The following is a 17995-nucleotide window of genomic DNA, read 5'->3' as shown; positions in this document are numbered from 1 at the left end:
CACAGGTAAACATCTTTCTGATTTTCTCTGCTTTCAACCAAGATCCACTGGACATCAGCAATGATATCCTTCATTCATTCCATGGCCTTTTCTGAATCCGCCTTGAACCTCTGGAAGATCTCTGTCAATGTATGCTTGTAGCCATTTTTGTATTACCTTTAGTAAAACTTTACTCGCATGAGAGTGTAAAGATATTGTCTTTGAGGTTCACAGCCCGATTCGTAAGCACTATGCTACTAGAACTACTTGAAGTTGGTTGTTAAGTGCCATTAATTGGTTCCAACTCATAAGGAACCTGTATAGGGTTTCCAAGGAGCAGCTAGTGAGTTTGAACTGCTGACCTCGAGGTTCAAACCGACCTAATGGTCCAATGCTTACCCTACAGAGCCACACTAGGACTCCAAAGAAGTTGGCAGAATTCTTCCATTTCATCATCACTGGATTTAGTAGTTTATATAATGGCTTTAGTGGCTGGTGTGCAAATTTGAATAGCAGTAGTATTTACAGGTCTGCCTAGCAGATGTATGGATATTATCCTATAATAGACAGTATTATACTTTAGTCAAATCTTTAAACGCTCTTTGAGATGATGAATGTGATGCCATTCCTCTTCAATTTGTCCTTCCCACCATAGTACCCCATGTGATTTTCAGATTCAAAATGGCCAATACCAGTCCATTTCAGCTCATTGGTACATAGGGTAGAGATCTTTATGCATTCCATTACATTTTTGCAACTTGGATTTTTCCTAGATTCATACTTTGTATACTGCATATTCCAATTATTAGTGGATGTTTATTATGGCTGTTTCCTCCTCATTTTGAGCTGTACCTCATCAGCAAATGAAGATCCTGAAAGCTTTATTCCATTTATGCTATCACAGGCAATTTTACTTTAAGGAAGCAGCTCTTCCCCAGTCGTATTTTGAGTGCCCTCAAACCTTAGGGACTTATCTCCCAGCATTGTATCTGACAATATTCTGATGCTAGTCCTGTTTTTAGGGAGTCCTGATGTGGCGCTGTGGGTTTATGCGCCAGACTGCAAACCTGTTGGAACTACAAGTCTGGCAGTTCAAGCTCACCAGCTGCTCCTCGGAAACCCTATAAAGGGACGCGATGCGTCAGAATCGACTCAACGGCACTTAACAACAACAACAACAACAACAACAACAACAACAGTCCTGTTTTTATCTTCCAGCACTATGGCAGACATAACAATGTTTCACTGCTATTCATAAGGTTTTTGACTAAACAGTCAGAAGTAGACGGCCTCTCTTTCTTCCATGTCTGTCTTATTCTGGAAGCTTTGCAGGAACCTGTCCACCCTGGGTGATCCTGCTAGTATTTAAAATGCCAGTGGAATAGCTTCTGCTTCACAGCAACATGCAAGCCACAAAGAAAGATAAAAAGACACACAAGTAAGTGGTGATCGTGACTTAGAGACCTGTATAGGGTTTTTGAGTTTTGAACCGTCAACATTGTGGATAGCAGTTTAGTGCTTATTCTGCAGTACCACAGAGTTAGAGATTTTGAGGCATCAGCATGAGGCTTATGATTAAGGTCAAGGAAACAGATATAAATACTAATGGGTATATGGAATGATTAGTAGAAGGGGTGAAGTTATAATAAAGAAGTCCAGGGAATCCCAACTTTGAAGTGGTAGTCATACAAACAGGAGCTGGCAAAGGAGACTGAGGAAAAATAACTGAAGATTTTGAAGGAATATTAACCACAGTGATGTTAGAGAAGGCCTGGGAAATTTTTGCCAAGAAAAACAGTCAACAGTGTTAAATTTATTGATAAGTCAAGTCACTGGTTGGTTGGCTGGTGATATTCTGTGGAGTCAGTTCCGATTCATAGCAACCTTATATAGGATTTCAGAGGCTGTAACTCTTTATGGCAACAGAAAGCCTTAACTTTCTCCCACAGAACTGCTAATAATTTCAAACTGCTATCCATGAGGTTAGCAGCCCGACTAGTAACCACTATGCTACCAGAGGATTCAAGTAGGAATTAAAAAGTATACACAACAGATGTTGTTAAGTGCCACTGATCTGGTTGCAATTCACAGCAATAAGAAGCAAGGACTTGTTGAGCACAGTCTATATTCAAAGGCTTGCCAGTAGTTGAATAATGAGTAGATAGATGAGCAACACAAACTGGTTATAACTGTTAATAGGACATTTTCTATAAATGATTTGTAAGAAGGGGTCTTGACTGACAGAAGAATGATGAAAGCAGATGAAGACAGAGGGAGTACTGCAAAGGCTAAGGGGGATACAGGTAAATACTATTATATCCACAGTGTCAACAACAATGTTCTATAGGTAGATATGTAGACAGACACATAGGCTGAACAGGTATGGGAGGGAGAATGGGAGAACATACACAAATATATGTGTTTGACAGAGGCTATTTGTAAATGGATATCTACCTTTGCTGCAAATACACTTATGAATGCAGTGATGTTAAATGCCATCAAGTCGGCACTAAAGCCACCAATGCCACTGATGATGAAACTGAAGAATTCTATTAACCTTTTCAATCTGAAATTGATCAAACATGTAATCAAGTTGTATTGATAATGTTTGGTGATTGGAATATGAAAGTTGGAAACAAAAAGAAAGGGACAGTAGTTGGAAAACACAGTCTTGGTGACAGAAATGAGGCTGGAGATTGCTTGACACAATTTTGCAAGACTAATGACATTCACTGCAAATACCTTTTTAAAACAACATAAACGGACACACACTTGGACCACACCAGATGAAATACACAGGAATCAACTTGACTACATCTGTGGGAAGAGACAGTGGAAAAGCTCCATATCATCACCTGATACAAGGCAAGAAGTCCACTCATAGGCAAGTTCAGGCTGAAGCTGAGAGAAGTTAAAACAAATCCATAGATAGTCAAAAGATGGTCTTAAACATATCCCACCTGAATTTACAGACCATCTCAAGAACAGATTTGATGTGAATGAAGACAAGAAGACTTGAGGGACAATATTAAAAACATCATACAAGAGAAAGCAAAAGGTCATTAAAAAGGAGAGAAAGAAAGACCAAAACAGATGTCAGGAGAGACTCTGAAACTTTCTCAAGAGCATAGAGATGCTAAAATGGCCAGAAGAAGTAAGGAAGTCAAAGAACAGAAAAATTGAAAGGGCAACTGGAGAATGCAAAGTTAAGTATTATAATGAATTGTGCAAAGACCTGGAGTTAGAAAACCAAAAGGGAAGAACACACTCAACATTTCTCAAGCTGAATGAAATGAAGGAAAATTCAAACCTCAACTTGCTATCTTGAAGGATTTTATGGGCAAAATTTTGAATGATGCAGAAAGTATCAAAAGATGGAAGGTATACACAGAGTCACTGTACCAAAAGGAAATGGTTGATGTTCAATCATTTCAAGAGGCAGCACAAGATCAAGAACCAATGGTCCTACAGGAAGATGTCCAAGCTGAACTGAAGGCACTGGTGGAAAACAAGGCTCTGGGAACTGACAAAATACAAACTGAAATCTTTCAACAGACTCACTAATCTATACCAAGAAATTTGGAGCACAGCTACACAGCCAACTGATTGGAAGAAATACATATTTGTGCATATTCCAAAGAGAGGTGACTCTACAGAATGTAGAAATCATCAAACATTATTAATATCACATACAAGTAAAATTTGCTGAAGATAATTAAAAAATGACTGCAACAACACATTGACACAGAACTGCCATAGATTCAAGCCAGATTCAAACAAGGACATGGTATGAGGAATATTATTACTGACATCAGATGGATCTTGGCTAAATACAGAAAATACCAGAAAGATGCTGACTTGTGTTTTATTGACTATGAAAAGGCTTATGGCTATGTGGATCATGACAAGCTATGGATAACACTATTAAGAATAGGTATTCCAGAACAATTAATTGTGCTCACAAGGAACCTGTACAAAGACAATGAGGCAGTTTCTGTAACAGAACAAGGGAATAATGAATGGTTAAAATCAGCAAAGGTGAGCAGCAGTACCAGGGTTGTATTCTTCCACCACACTTATTCAATCTATATGCTGAGCAAATAATCCAAAAGATGGATTACATTAAGAACATGCCATCAGAATTGGAAGAAGACTCAGTAACAACCTGTGATATGCAGATGACACAAGTGGAAGTGAAGAGTAATTAAAATAATTATTGATGAAGATCAAATACTACATTATTAGTTGTACCTCAATGTAAAGGAAACAAAAATCCTTACAACTGAACCAATAAATAACATAATGGTAAATGGAGAAAAAATTGAAGTTGTCAAAAACTTCATTATGCTTGGATCCACAATCAACACTCATGCAAGCAGCAGTCAAGAAATCAAATGGCGCGCTACATTAGGCAAACCTGCTCTTCAAGACCTTTTCAACGTGTTCAAGAGCAAAGATGTCAGTTGGAGGACTATGGAGCACCTGGCCCACACCATGGTATTTTCCATCTCCTCATATACATGTGAAAGTTGAACAATGAATCATAAAGACCTTAGAAAAATTGAAGCATTTTGAATTATAGTGTTGGAAAATATGAAAAGTACCATGCCAAAAGAACAAAGAACTATGTGTTGAAAGAAGCAGTCAGACTGCTTATTAGAAGCCAGGATGGCATACTTTGGACATGTTATCAGGAGGGACCAGTCCCTGGAGAAGGACATCATTCATAGTTGAGGTGAGTGAAAAGACAGACCCCCAACAAGATGGACTGGCACACTGGCAGCAGCAATAGGTTCAAGCATACCAACAATTGAGAGGATGGCACAGAACTAGGTAATGTTTTGTTCTGCTGTATACAGAGTAACTGTGAGTTGGAAGTGAGTGGACTAACAGGATCAACATGAGTCAAAACTGACTTGATGGCACTTAGCAATAACAACAACAACTGAACTCTTGCATTATTCCAGAGTTCATTCATAGGACATGAAATAGAATATTCACTGAACACCAATTACATGCAGTCATTGTATTAGGGTCAGTGAGGGATACACAGACTGTTATGACCAATAGTCCCTTAACATGCTTACTCATGGAAAAACCACTGACCTAATATAGGAGAGCTGAAGATCCTGACCCCTGGGTTACTGTTACACAAGGTCTCTCTACGTAGTCAAGAGATTTGAAAGAAAAATAAGGTGCTATTTAGGTAACAACTAAGTTTTATGTCAGAAATATAACTACTTTTCATTAATGTTATTTATCAAAATAAACTTAAACTGAACAAATGGTTTTAAATGAAAATACATAACCTTGCATAAAACATAAACTATCAATGAGTCAATTAAATAAATATCTAAGTGTATATGTAGATATGGAAAGGATGAAGAAAACTAGTAACTATGTTGTTGAGTGCCGTCAAGTCAGTTCCGACTCATAGCAACCCTGAATAGGGTTCCAGGAATGGCTGGTGAATTAGAACTGCCACCTTCAGGTTCAAAGCAACCTTGTGGTACAGTGCATTAATTATCCCACAGCGCCACACCAGTACACCATATTAGTATCTATATGACAAGAATATTCATAAGACTGAAGAACAGATTAACACTATAATAACCCATTTTCCTCTGTAAACAGAAGAATGTACTGAAGATTTAAAAGGTCTTTGAGACCACTACAGTTATCAACTACTTCTGCTGCTCAAAAACTGTCAGATGTCAATGACTTGTTTGCTGTTTATTTATGTGATCTGTAATGCCAAATTTTATGTAATGCTAAATTTTAACAAGGAGAACTTGTTAAAATTTAGCATTATATTTTTTGACTATCAGATTGTTACTATTAACTGGGTTTAAATCTACAAGCACCTATATATACACCAAGAGCCATAATCTATAGTAGGTGAAAACTGCATTTATATGGAAGGGATGAAGATGAATGAAAAGATAGTTACCTCCTTAACCAACAGTTGTGTAACTGAACATGTGTGTATGAGAGAATTTCTTATAAAGAAGTTCTTCTAAAACTTATTTGCATTTGTCTTATTTGAGCCATTTAGTATATTCCAGTAATAGTATTTTTTCTTAAATTCAAAAATAAAAATTATGTGTGATTTCTTTAATTGGATTTCAGTCAGACCACTTAAGTGCACGTTGAAATGTTAGTTTTAATGTGTAAACATAAAAACAGCAACTTTAAATGATATATGATAAAAGAAGGTTAACTGGTTTTCTAATTTGGGAGGATCGTAATAGAGAACATGAAAGCATATTAATTACTTAAGAATTTAAATCAAAGCCAAGTAAAACCATATAGTGATATTTAATGTCCAGTGGTTATGAGTCGGGCTGCTAATCTCAAGATCAGCAGTTCAAAACTACATGTTCTGTGAGAGAAAGATGAAGTCGCTATGAGTTGGAATCGACTCCACAGCATACCACCACCACCACCACCACAAGAGTTTTCACGATGCAAATATCTACACCTTCCTTCTTTTATGGATCACAGTTAATTTGCCTCAAACTAACAATAGCTGGAAAATATACTGTTCTGATTAAAACATTAATTTTAAACCTTGCTTCAGTATTTGTTTACAGAATCTTAAAAGGTTATTTACCTACTCACATACAAAGTTATGCTACATCAATAACTCCTATAGTATGTTTAGATAATAGCAGGCATTTTACTACACTTACCTGTCCCAAGGAGCAGAAGTCTCAAAGGATTCTCCTAACACATAGTATTCCAAACCCAAGTCCTGTTCAGACACAAAAATCAAAAAACTAAAACAGATCTAGAAAATCAATAGTATTGTTAGCATTTCATGGACATTATTTTAGTATTTCAAGTAATTTTTAATATCACGCTTCTAAGACCTTTTATTAGTCACATCATAAATAAAAACACTGGAAAGTAGTCACAAGTGAGAGCAGGGACCTTGTCTGTCTTGTTTGTAGAAAAGGAGAATTAAATGATAATGGAGTTTTTCCACAAACTTTTTGAAGAACACTTTATCCTTGGTACCTCACAGAGTACCTGATATATAGTAGGAATGGAAATATTTCTCCAGCCAATGGATGCTCTGTCCAAGACTAGTCTACGTACATAAAAAGAATGCTAGCAGAACAAATCTCAGGGGCTAACTAGAAAATTAACCAGTACTGTGCATGGTCATCAGGGCTGAAGGAGGAAGGGAGCAGGACAGTCATATGTGGGGTATAGTTAGAGATAGAAGATCTCTTCATAAGATCAACTTTGAAAAAAACAAAACACTTAGAAAACAAAATGTCTCACTTTACAGAAAGAAAAGAATGAGTAGATCATCTGTATGTACCTGTATTAGGAAGATATATTTTACAGCATATAAGATGTAATACATATATGATAAATAATTTATAACAATTCATTTACCCAGAATACAATATTCTGTATTAATATCAAAATTGAAAGAACAATTTACCATCACAAAAGCACAAATGTCTGAAAGAAATTTTCATAAGGTAGCAAACTAAATACATGGTAAGTTTGGACTTAAAGTAAAATGAAAATACTTTAATTTTACCACTGGTTGACAGGAGAAAAAAAAAACTTTATTTGGTGACAACGATATAGTAAGAAATAGAACAAATGATTAAAAATAAAAAAATCTCTAACTTACTTTTCACTAAGTTTTATGAGCCCTGATTTGGCACTGTAGGATAAGCACTGGGCTGGTAAACCACAAGGTCGGCAGTTCAAACCCATCAGCTACTCTAAGAAATGCTATATGGAGTCTCTATGAGTTGGAACTGATTTGATGGCCCACAACAACAAGCTTTATACCATTAAGTATTAACTTTGTCTGTAACCTTAATAATCAACAAACTTAATACAAACTGTATCTATGCTGCATTTGTTTTCACAATTTTGAATTCAGTATTATGAGAAAACACTGAGTAACCTCACAGAAGAGACATATAACAAACTCACATGGAGAGACACTGTGCAGTGATAGCCTATGCTGGCAGATATTATTCAGACATAGCATTTAGCTAACCTTTCCATTTACACTTTGTATTCTAGCTAGAATTACATTATTTTATAGTGAGAATGCATTAATCCAAGCTTTTTTAGAGAAGTACAAACAAAGATTTACGTATCTATTTCCTTCTAAATTATTTTCAAGTGAAAATTTGGAAAATTTAGTATTTGGGGAAGTCAAATTATATGTAGGGTATCTCAAAAGAGACCTTTTAAATGAAGATCCTTCAAATTACTTAGGAAGCAAAGTTTTGAAAAATGAGTAGTAACCCTATGGTGGTGGTGGCTGTGTGCTGTGGAGTCGGTTCCAACTCATAGCGACCCTGTACAGGGTTTTTGAGGCTGTAAATCTTTACGGGAGCAGAACACCTCATCTTTCCCTGCGGAACAGCTGGTAGTTTCGAACTGCTGACCTTGTGGTTTGCAGCCCGATTCTAATAACAGGAGAAAATGATTAAACTTGGGTTTGTTAGGCCCAAAGTAGAAAATTTTTAAAAATGTTTCAAAAGAATAAAATCATATCAATAACTATAGCAGACTCTTGAGGTTACCAACGACTAGAGAACACTATCTTATAAACAGTAAATGTATTGTGGTCCTTCTATATATACAAACTATTGCTTTAATTCTGTATCACAATCGTAACCAATGAATGAACCAATAACTACTTGAAAACAGGTTTTAATATCAAGTTTGTTTTGTTTTGTTCTGTTTTCTCCTTTTTCTTTTTGGAGAGATCAACAGTTGTACCTTAAATGGTCAATTAAATATTAACTTTTAAAGACAAATTTAAAGAAAGATTTGTGCCATTAAAACAGATTATCTGAACAAGTATGGGATACTGCTATATAAAAGACAGACTGAATTTAACCAAGTAATGTTAAAAGTGGCATACTCAACTTCCAGTAGAAAATGGCTCTATTCTTTCAAAGAACAGAAGATCTATTTAAGAACTTAAATCATCTTTAAGTTCCCCAAAAGCATATATGGAAGTGGGTTTCTGAAGATTTGTAGTTAAACAAATAAAGTGATGTAGTAAATTACAACAGCTTAAAAATTCAGGGAAAAAAACCCAAACAACACTTTTATTTGCTCCAAGTAAGAAAAAGTATTATTTGCAACATAAACGGTGATAGAAAAATATGAGATAACTTACTCGGATATATGCAATGACATATGTCAGCAAGTAACCTCTCTGTCCATTATCTTCTCCAACAGCCAACCCACTGCAATTAAAAAATAAGCTTAAATATATTTCAAATGAGCTATTAAAAATATATAGTACTAACCAAATTGATATCAAATTTCAAGATAAATGCTTAACAGATTAATGTATAATATATTTTAGTGCTGTATAAGGTACTCTCAAAGTACCTACTAAAGATCCCTCAAAAACAATAGATTAACAGAAAAATCTTGTGACTCTTCTCAGTGCCCTAATTGTACCTATGGTCTCACTTTATACACTGAGCCATTAACCATGGGCCTTACCCAAGATTGAGTTCATTATATGAACCTCTTCAGGAAGAATCATTTCTTAAGATTTCAATTAACACCATAGAGCTAACCCCCTTTCTTCCCCTGAAGACTTGATGGATATGGTGTAAGTAAATATTACAATGTAATTGCACCATTGTTCTATACATATTTCATATTAGGATAATTAGCTAAATCAGAACTTCCTGACACAGTAGTATAGTTAGATATATTAAAGTCATCCTGAAGGACCAAAGTAGCACGAGTTTAGAACAACTTGAGGATTGTGTATAATGAAATGAAAAGTGTTATAAAAATTAATGAAAGAAAAAGACAGAACTTAGATCAAGTAGCTGAAAGTAAAGGGCAAGAAGACAGAAGATAATTATAATTACATGTTAGGGGAAGGAGTGGGGAGCCACATAAAGTTCCAAAACAAAAGGAAAAAAAATAAATTTGAAAATTGATGCAGAAAGCACCTTGAAGAAAACAGATGAGCCTGAGCTCAAAAATCAAAAATATTACTGATGTAGTAAATAGAAATAGTTCATCATGTGCCTAGCAGTAAAAAGAAAGGAAAAAATGAAAAAGAACAGGCTAAGCATATATTTGGTAAAAAGTAATAGGTATGAACATTTACTAGGCCTATCTTATGTCAGGATAATATCAAATTTTATTTTCCAGTCCCAGGTAGCTAAGGTAATCTACATATTATTTGCTATCTGCTCCCCCGCCCCGCCAACCTTCTTCTACTATCTGGCAAGGGAAAATAAAGATCTGTTCCATCTTAGAATCCAGTCAGACAAACAACACTGACACCAGCATTCTCTTATCTGAAGAGGGCAAAGATTACCCATCTAAGGTTATAAACTCCAAAAGACAAGAAAGGCAATGAATCTTAAGTTTCCCTGCAAATCTAGCTATTTGGAATTCTCTTTTCTATGACTTGGTCAATGTTGCTGTTGTTGTTAAGTGCCGTCGAGTCGGTTCCGACCCATAGCGACCCTGTACAGGGTTTCCGAGGGTGTAAATCCTTACGGGAGTAGAAAGCCTCATCTTTCTCCCGCGGAGCGGCTGGTAGTTTCGAACCGCTGACCTTAAGGTTCACAGCCCGACTCGTAACCACTACACTATCAGAGCTCTTAACAAATAGTGTGACTAATTCCTTAACGTATTTTCATCCTGACTTCCTTTATTTAGATGCAGGCATCTGTTGTAAACAACTCAGGTTGCTGATTTAAGGATTATCTATCTTTAGCCAGAACTGCCCTAAGAATGTTTGTCTAAGCATGTTTGGTAAGGTGGAGGGTCAGAGAAAAAGAGGAAGACCCCCAACAAGATGGACTGGCTAAGTGGCAGCATTGATGGACTCAAGTGTGGCAACATTAGTGAGGTTGGCCCAGGATTGGGCAGTGTTTCGTTCTGCTGTGCATAAAGTCGCTATGGGTTGGTACTGACTCAATGGCACCTAACAACAACAACACCCTAAGAATCAATTTGTAAACAATTATTGTGGGCTGTTGAGTAGGTTCTAACTCAGTGACCCAGGATAGGGTTTCCAAAGATGGCTAGAGTGGGTTTGCATTTCAAACTGATCTTGAAGTCTAGTGTTTATCCTCGAGTGTTTATCCTAAGTGTCACATTAGAACTCCAGGACTCCAATTTGTTGTTCTTACGTGCCATCAAGTCGGTTCCGACCCACAGCAACCTGTATAGGTTTCCTAGGAGCAGCTGGTGAGCTTGAACTGCCGACCTTGCAGTTCAAAGAGACTTTGCAGTCCAGTGCATTAACCCACAGTGCTACACCAGGACTCCTCAGGACTCCAATAGCAGGGATTAAAAAGTAAAGGCTTTTAACTTGCTGTCTTTACATCCACTCTAAAAAAACACTATATTTAGCTTCAAACTGCTTTGTCTCAGGGCAGCAATATCCATCCTCCACTTCCTGCTCTTCTCCAAATATCAGACATGAACGAACAAAGTTCATGAGCAAATTTCAAGTTGTTTCATGAGGAAGAACTGGGAAGACTAATGAAAGAAGAATGAGAGACAATCTTTTTATATAAAAGGGTCATTTGGTGAACCAAGTAATTCTCATGCTAAATTACATTAAACAACCTAAGCACACACTTTAAAAATAGCAATAACGCTTTACCTTCAAGTTTTCCGGTAAATGTCAGTACATCTGTCATGCTAAAGCACATTACTACCAAACATGTGCAAACTACCTGCTTAAGTTATCTAGTGCAGCTATAACAGATATACTTTAATAATCAGAAATTTATTTTTCTCACAGTTTAGGAAGCCAGAATTAAGAGTCTAGCTCTATGGAAAAAGCCCACTCTGTCAACTCTGGAGGAAGATCCTTGCCTCTTCTGAACAGCTACTAGTTAGTAATTACTAACTAAGAATGACTCGCTGGCTAATCTGAATTATAAATATAGGTGTTGCAACAAAGAATTCCTGTGTGTTTGTTGTGGGGAAGAGAAGAGCTGAGATGAAACTAAACAAAGTTGATCTTATATAATTCATATAGAGTCCTTATGTAGGTAGGATAAGGAGTCCTGGTATAGTATAAGCACTGGACTTGTAACCACAAGGCTGAAAGTCCAAACCTACTAGCCACTCTCTGAAACCCTATAGGGTTCACTGAGTCAGAACCTACTCAATGGCACACAACAACAATAAATAATTCACATATGATTCAATTACAGTAAAATTTCTTAGAATTCCAGTAAAATGGGATCTTCATTTCCTTGTAAGCCCAACTGGAAATTTTTGAAAACTCAATTAAGTATTTACCTTTACAAAAGAGCATTAAATATTTTATGGAAAAATTCCAATATCTTTTTCCATTCCATTTTTCCATGAACTTTTTGAAAACCCCTCATATAAAGAATTTTTTTTGTTTTACAGTTTAGTCTCTAATATTTAAGAATGTTGTTGATAGCTGGTGTTAATTGGCCCCCGACTCATGGTGACCCTGTGTATAATGGAATTGCCTTACTGAGATCTATGGGGTTTTCACTGGCTGTTTTTCAGAAATAGATCACCCATACTTTCTTGCTATCTTGACACCTTTTAGCATCACATCAAGTCCCTAATGGTAGACGGCAGATGACAGTGGCTGGTCATGAGTACATTAAGGAATTGAACCTGGGCTTCCTGTATGGAAGGTGAATTTTGTCACTGAGCCACCACTGCCCATATTTAAGGCTAGAGTAGATACATTGTTGTTGTTAAGTGGCATCAAGTCGGTTCCGACTCATAGCAACCCTGTATGGAGTTTCAGAGGAGCAAATGGTGAGCTTGAACCACTGACCTTGCAGACTAGCACATTAACCTGCAGCGCCACATAGAAGATACTGATTTAATTTCCTTAAATCTTCCTGACAAAAATAATATGCTTTTAAAAAATAAGATCTTTTAATCAAATTATACAGGTACTCCTCATGATTTAGAACACGTAGGATTAAATTCATTTCAGGAGAGATAAATATGTACATTTAGAAAGCTCAAACAATAATAAGGTCACCTGACATCCAGGCTGTTTGGCCATTAAATGGATTTTTTTAAAGAGTTACTTTTAGTTAACTGAGTTGAAACATTAGTGATCCTCAGAAAAGGAAGAAGAAAAAAGTAAAAAAAATGTTTTTGAACCACAGAACTAAATTTCCTCTTGCAAATTTCAGAAAAGAGTAAAAATAAAAGTGAGAAGATTAATTTGCAAAACTGAAGAATAGTTCACAAATGAACTAAAGCTAAGCCCAAGATTACACCCTTCCCCCAGTAGAAACTCTATGCTTCACCACAAAATTCTGAAAATTATCAAAATAAAGGGCAGCACATTATATTTGAGAAAAACCATAACAGTAGTGCATTCTAAGACATATGGCTCCAAATTAAGTGTTTATTTGGTCTTAGAAAAAGAATAGAATAAAGTACTTACAAAGATAATTCAGAGCTCATAGTACAAGCATAACACATATTTTAAGCCCTGAAGTAAAGAGAGAAGTAAGGGATTCTGTTGTTGTTAAGTGCTGTTGAGTCAGATTCAACCCATAGCGACCCTCTAGAGGGTTTCCAAGCAGCAAGTGGTGAGCCTGAACCACCAACCTTGCAGTTCAAACTGACTGTGCAGTCTAGCACATTAACCCACAGCGCCACACCAGGACTCCAAAGTAAGGAATAGTATCTGGAAAATTGTTAAGTTTATATTCTAGAAAAGGAGAGGAAACATGTAGCCCTGATAAATGACATTTTCAATGTAGTTCTCATCGATCAGTCTTATAATCCATCAAGCTGACAGAGAGAAACCACCCTATCATTATTCAGTTGGTTATAGATGGGAATGTTTCTGTTTCTTTGTACTAGAACAAAACAGTCAAGTGACAGGGGGAGGAGAACAGATAATTTATCAAGTACCTTTGATTAAACATCATTTCCTTTTACAAATATACTTATAGCATACTTTATTCATACATTATTATTACTAAATAGTAACATGACTATGGATAGTTTTCCTATTTTACTCTAGCATAAAAAATAACAAATACTATAAAATAGTAACATAACAATCTAGCAAAAATGCAATCAAGATAATAATATATCACATATATGACCACACAAGTAAGAGCAACATTTCAGTCTAACATCACAAAAATTCTGGAAGCAAACAAAAGAAAGATGTAAAAATTGGCATTAATATATGACCACAAATTTAATTAAAAAGTTAACATTAATATTGATTAGAGATATCAAAATTTTAAACTTAATTTTATCTCAGCATTATGAATTTAAAGTCATACCCAAATTTTGCAGCAATATCATACACTTGCTTTTCATGTTGAAGAACCTTCTCACGATCCCCCTCAAACAGTAATGTAGCTACGCTTAGCTGATTGGGATCAAATCCTTTAAACTAAAAAAGAATGATAAATTCTATATTACATATAAGTTTTATCCTGAAAAATAGTAAATCAAAATACATTTAATCTTTTATTCTTCTGATCTGGACTCAAACATAACCCTTAACAACTGAGCTTTGAAATGCTACACGTCAATCAACACGAATGCTGAATGAACTTACTCAAGTCATTTTAATAAAAGAGCACTATAAAATGTAATAATCAAATAAAGCTACAAGATACAAGAATGGGAGACTATAATAAAGGTGCTGAATATACGAGGAAATAAAGTATCCCTACATACCAGCATTAATTTATTTTTAAACAATATCTTTCTAAGGAGATCTTATGCATAAAATTAAAATGTAAACTATCTAAGATGACCTTCATAAGAAATATATGCCTAAAAATGATGAGAAAGATATTCCTTAACTACTGCCTAGACAGAAGACACATGTTAACATGGGTGAAGGGAAATGCAATAAATAAATAAAAGTAAAAAATGATGAAGGCAGATGAAGACACTGGCAGGAATACCAGAGTTAAAGGCAACAGAGGTAAATACTGGTGGTTCAAGCTCGCCAGTTGTTCCTTGGAAACCCTATACAGGGTCAGTATGAGTTGGAACTGATTTGATGGCACTTAACAACATACAACCTTGCAATAACTATGATCTACAAGTGGACGCATGGATAGACAAACAGGCTGAATGAATATGGGAAGTCGAGTGGGGCTACACTCATGAATATATGTTGTTGTTAAGTACTGCTGGGTCGGTTCTGTTGAGTTGGTTTCGACTCACAGTGACCCTGTATAGGGTTGCCAAGGAATGGCAGGTGAACTTAAACCGCCAACCTCGCTGATCAAGCTGAACTTGCCATCCAGCACATTAACCTACAGCGCCACACCAGGATTTGATACCCCAGGTTTGATAAATGTGATATTTCTAAATGTGTGTTTATCTATGCTACAAGAAAACTTAGAAATAATCAAGGACTTTGAGGGGATGAGTCCACAGACCACAAATATAATAGCCTCCACCTTAGATAGCCTCTCACTAGCTTTTAAGATCCCAGTTAGTAAGTAGCAACTGGATCTTAAAAGCCAGTGAGAGGTTATCTAAGGTGCAATTACTGGTCTTTCCCTGTCTGAAGGAAAGAAGAGTGAAGAAAATCAAACATTCATGGAAACAATTAGTCCAACAATTAGTAACCTAATGGACATCAGTCTCCAAGACCCTGAGACCTGAACCAGATGGTGCAAGGCTACCGTGACCAGCTGTTCTCCAAGGGATCATATTAGGAGGTTCTGGATAGAGTGGATGAAAACAAAACTAAAAAACATAAAATGAGCCAGGCTTATTATGGTCAGATAAAGACGGGAGGAATCCCCAAGGCAATGGTCCTTAGGCATCCTTAAGGTTTGAAATGAATTAACCCCCCATTCTCACCCTCCAATTCAATTTTCAGCCACACAATAGACAGTCCTATAAGGGGAACAATAGTATTAGGAAGTATGAATACCTTAGGATAACCAATTACTTGACATCTAAAGGGTAGTATTTACCCAAAGGCAATTTCAGAAGGGTTACAGAGGAGGATTAAAATGGGAATCAAAAGGAGGAAATGGAATAAATGTAGGAGTTACAATCAATAGCATGAAACAAAATGTATGAACTGTTGAAAAGAAAACTGGTTTGCTCTGTAAGCCTTCACCAATTCACAATAAAAAGTAAAAAACAAATGAACACAACCACCCATGGAGCTCAGTTCTACTCTGGCACATTTACTTATAAGCCACAGTAGAGTTGAAAAAAAAAAAAAAAAAAAGGCAGCGATATCTTCTTGAATGGATAAACTAAGTATTGAGAACTTTCCAGTTCTTGCCCAAATTTCTAGAGCAGTTTATCTCAATTTCAATAAAAACATTACTGGATTTTCTAAAATTATGAGATTTCTAAAATTCTTCTAAAAGAGTAAGAAGGTAGGTAATGGTGAAAATGAAAATTCTGAAAAACAAAAGGGTGAACTAGACCCACGACAATTAAAGAACAGATGTCAATTAAAGAGAAATAGATACATTCAAACAGTTTCTTTCTTGGATAAGTATATCCTAGGCATGGAAATCAACGTATAGAAGCAAGGACTCGTTCATTAATTGTGTAGCTACAACAGGTTAGCAACTTAGGGGCTAGGTGGGCATAAAAATGAAAATCAGTTTAGATATTTAATTCACATAATAAAACTAAAATAAGTTCAAATAGTAACAGAGAATTTGTTTAGTTTTTCTTTTTTTAAGAGAAAATGTTTTAAAATTCCCATTAAGAACCGGAGGGGAGAAAGTGAAAGGGAGAGAAGAAAATGGTTCTGATTATTGTTCTGGAGGAAGGTAAACAATCACAGGGAATAATAAAATGACCTGCAACTTTGGCACCAAAAAGAAAACAAACAACACACATATGAAAAAGATAAGTATCTAACTGGAAAAATCAACATGTATGACAAAATGCATCGAATAACCCCATTACTAGAAAGGGTGCACAGCAAAGCACCACCAATAAAAACAAGAACTTAAAGTTGACAAAATAATCCAATTTAATTCACACAAAAATGACTTTAGGAAAATAATGCAAACTATTCAGTCTCCTTGACATTTCAGGAAACATCAACTAAAACACAGTACAGTAAAACCTGCGTAAGTCTGAACCTGTATAAGGCAGAAACTTGTCAGAGAAGAAAAACTCAAAATAGTTTTCACTAAAATGAGCAAGAGCAAAGTAGTAAGCTGCACCTTGTCAAATATGGAAAACTGTGAGACCCAGAAAAACAAGATGAGAGTCTTGCTGAGTTCCAGCTCTCGAAGGTTTCACTGTACTATTTTCCCCCATTAAAGTTAGAACATAACAAAACAAAAAACACACATAATAACAAGAATATGATTTTTTAAAGCAGCATATGGACACTGCTAGTAGCAGTATAAACTGGTATAACCCTCCTTTAGGAAAGGATTTCTACATTCAAAAATTAAAGACACAATTCTTACTTCACTTCTAGGTTTGTACAAGGAGGCAAAAATTCAACGATAGAAAATTCTATATGCATAAAAGTTTTCAGAATTGTTCATTTTAATACTAGAAAAGACAAAACCAGAAAAGAATTTTAAATTTCTGAAAATTATTATGACACTGATAAACGTAATAAAATATTTATTCCAACGAAAAATCTGTGATTATGAAATCTACACAAACTATGGAGGAGGAAGCAGGAAATAAAATTAACTTCCTTGAGTACTTAAATGTTTAGCATTCTATAAAAATTATTACCTTTGTAATATAAAACTTTTTCAATCCATCCAAAAATGATGTAAAAATAGAGGAAACTTGAGGTTTAAGAGCATGACCTAAAAAAGAAAGAAAGAAAAAGTATTGTATTTTAAATTAACTGCAAATTCTCTATTTTACAGGAAGATAAGAGGCTACTTCATATTAAGTATCCTGAAAGAAAATGAAAGTTATCATGGTTACAATTTTTATATCTCCCTGTATATACAACTGACTCCACGGCACATAACAACAACAATGTATATATGTATATATATATACATACATATATGGAGTC

General features: G+C 35.6%; 1 protein-coding gene across 2 annotated transcripts in view; it reads right to left on the bottom strand.

Annotated features, from left to right (window-relative positions):
- AGPS (alkylglycerone phosphate synthase) overlaps positions 1–17995 on the bottom strand; it is a 184428-nt gene that overhangs the window by 45913 nt on the left and 120520 nt on the right. For both annotated transcript variants that reach the window (XM_006866676.1, XM_006866677.1), the window contains exons 13-16: positions 17701–17777; positions 14280–14392; positions 9152–9221; positions 6672–6733 (exon numbers count right to left, since the gene is read on the bottom strand). In XM_006866676.1, the coding sequence (XP_006866738.1) occupies positions 6672–6733; positions 9152–9221; positions 14280–14392; positions 17701–17777 (322 nt within the window). The remainder of the gene's footprint in view (positions 1–6671; positions 6734–9151; positions 9222–14279; positions 14393–17700; positions 17778–17995) is intronic.

Source organism: Chrysochloris asiatica, unplaced genomic scaffold (genome assembly GCF_000296735.1).
Source record: "Chrysochloris asiatica unplaced genomic scaffold, ChrAsi1.0 scaffold00094, whole genome shotgun sequence".
Classification (NCBI taxonomy): Eukaryota; Metazoa; Chordata; class Mammalia; order Afrosoricida; family Chrysochloridae; genus Chrysochloris; species Chrysochloris asiatica.
The sequence above is the reverse complement of the archived record's forward strand: the minus strand, read 5'-3'. Positions and strand labels throughout refer to the sequence as shown.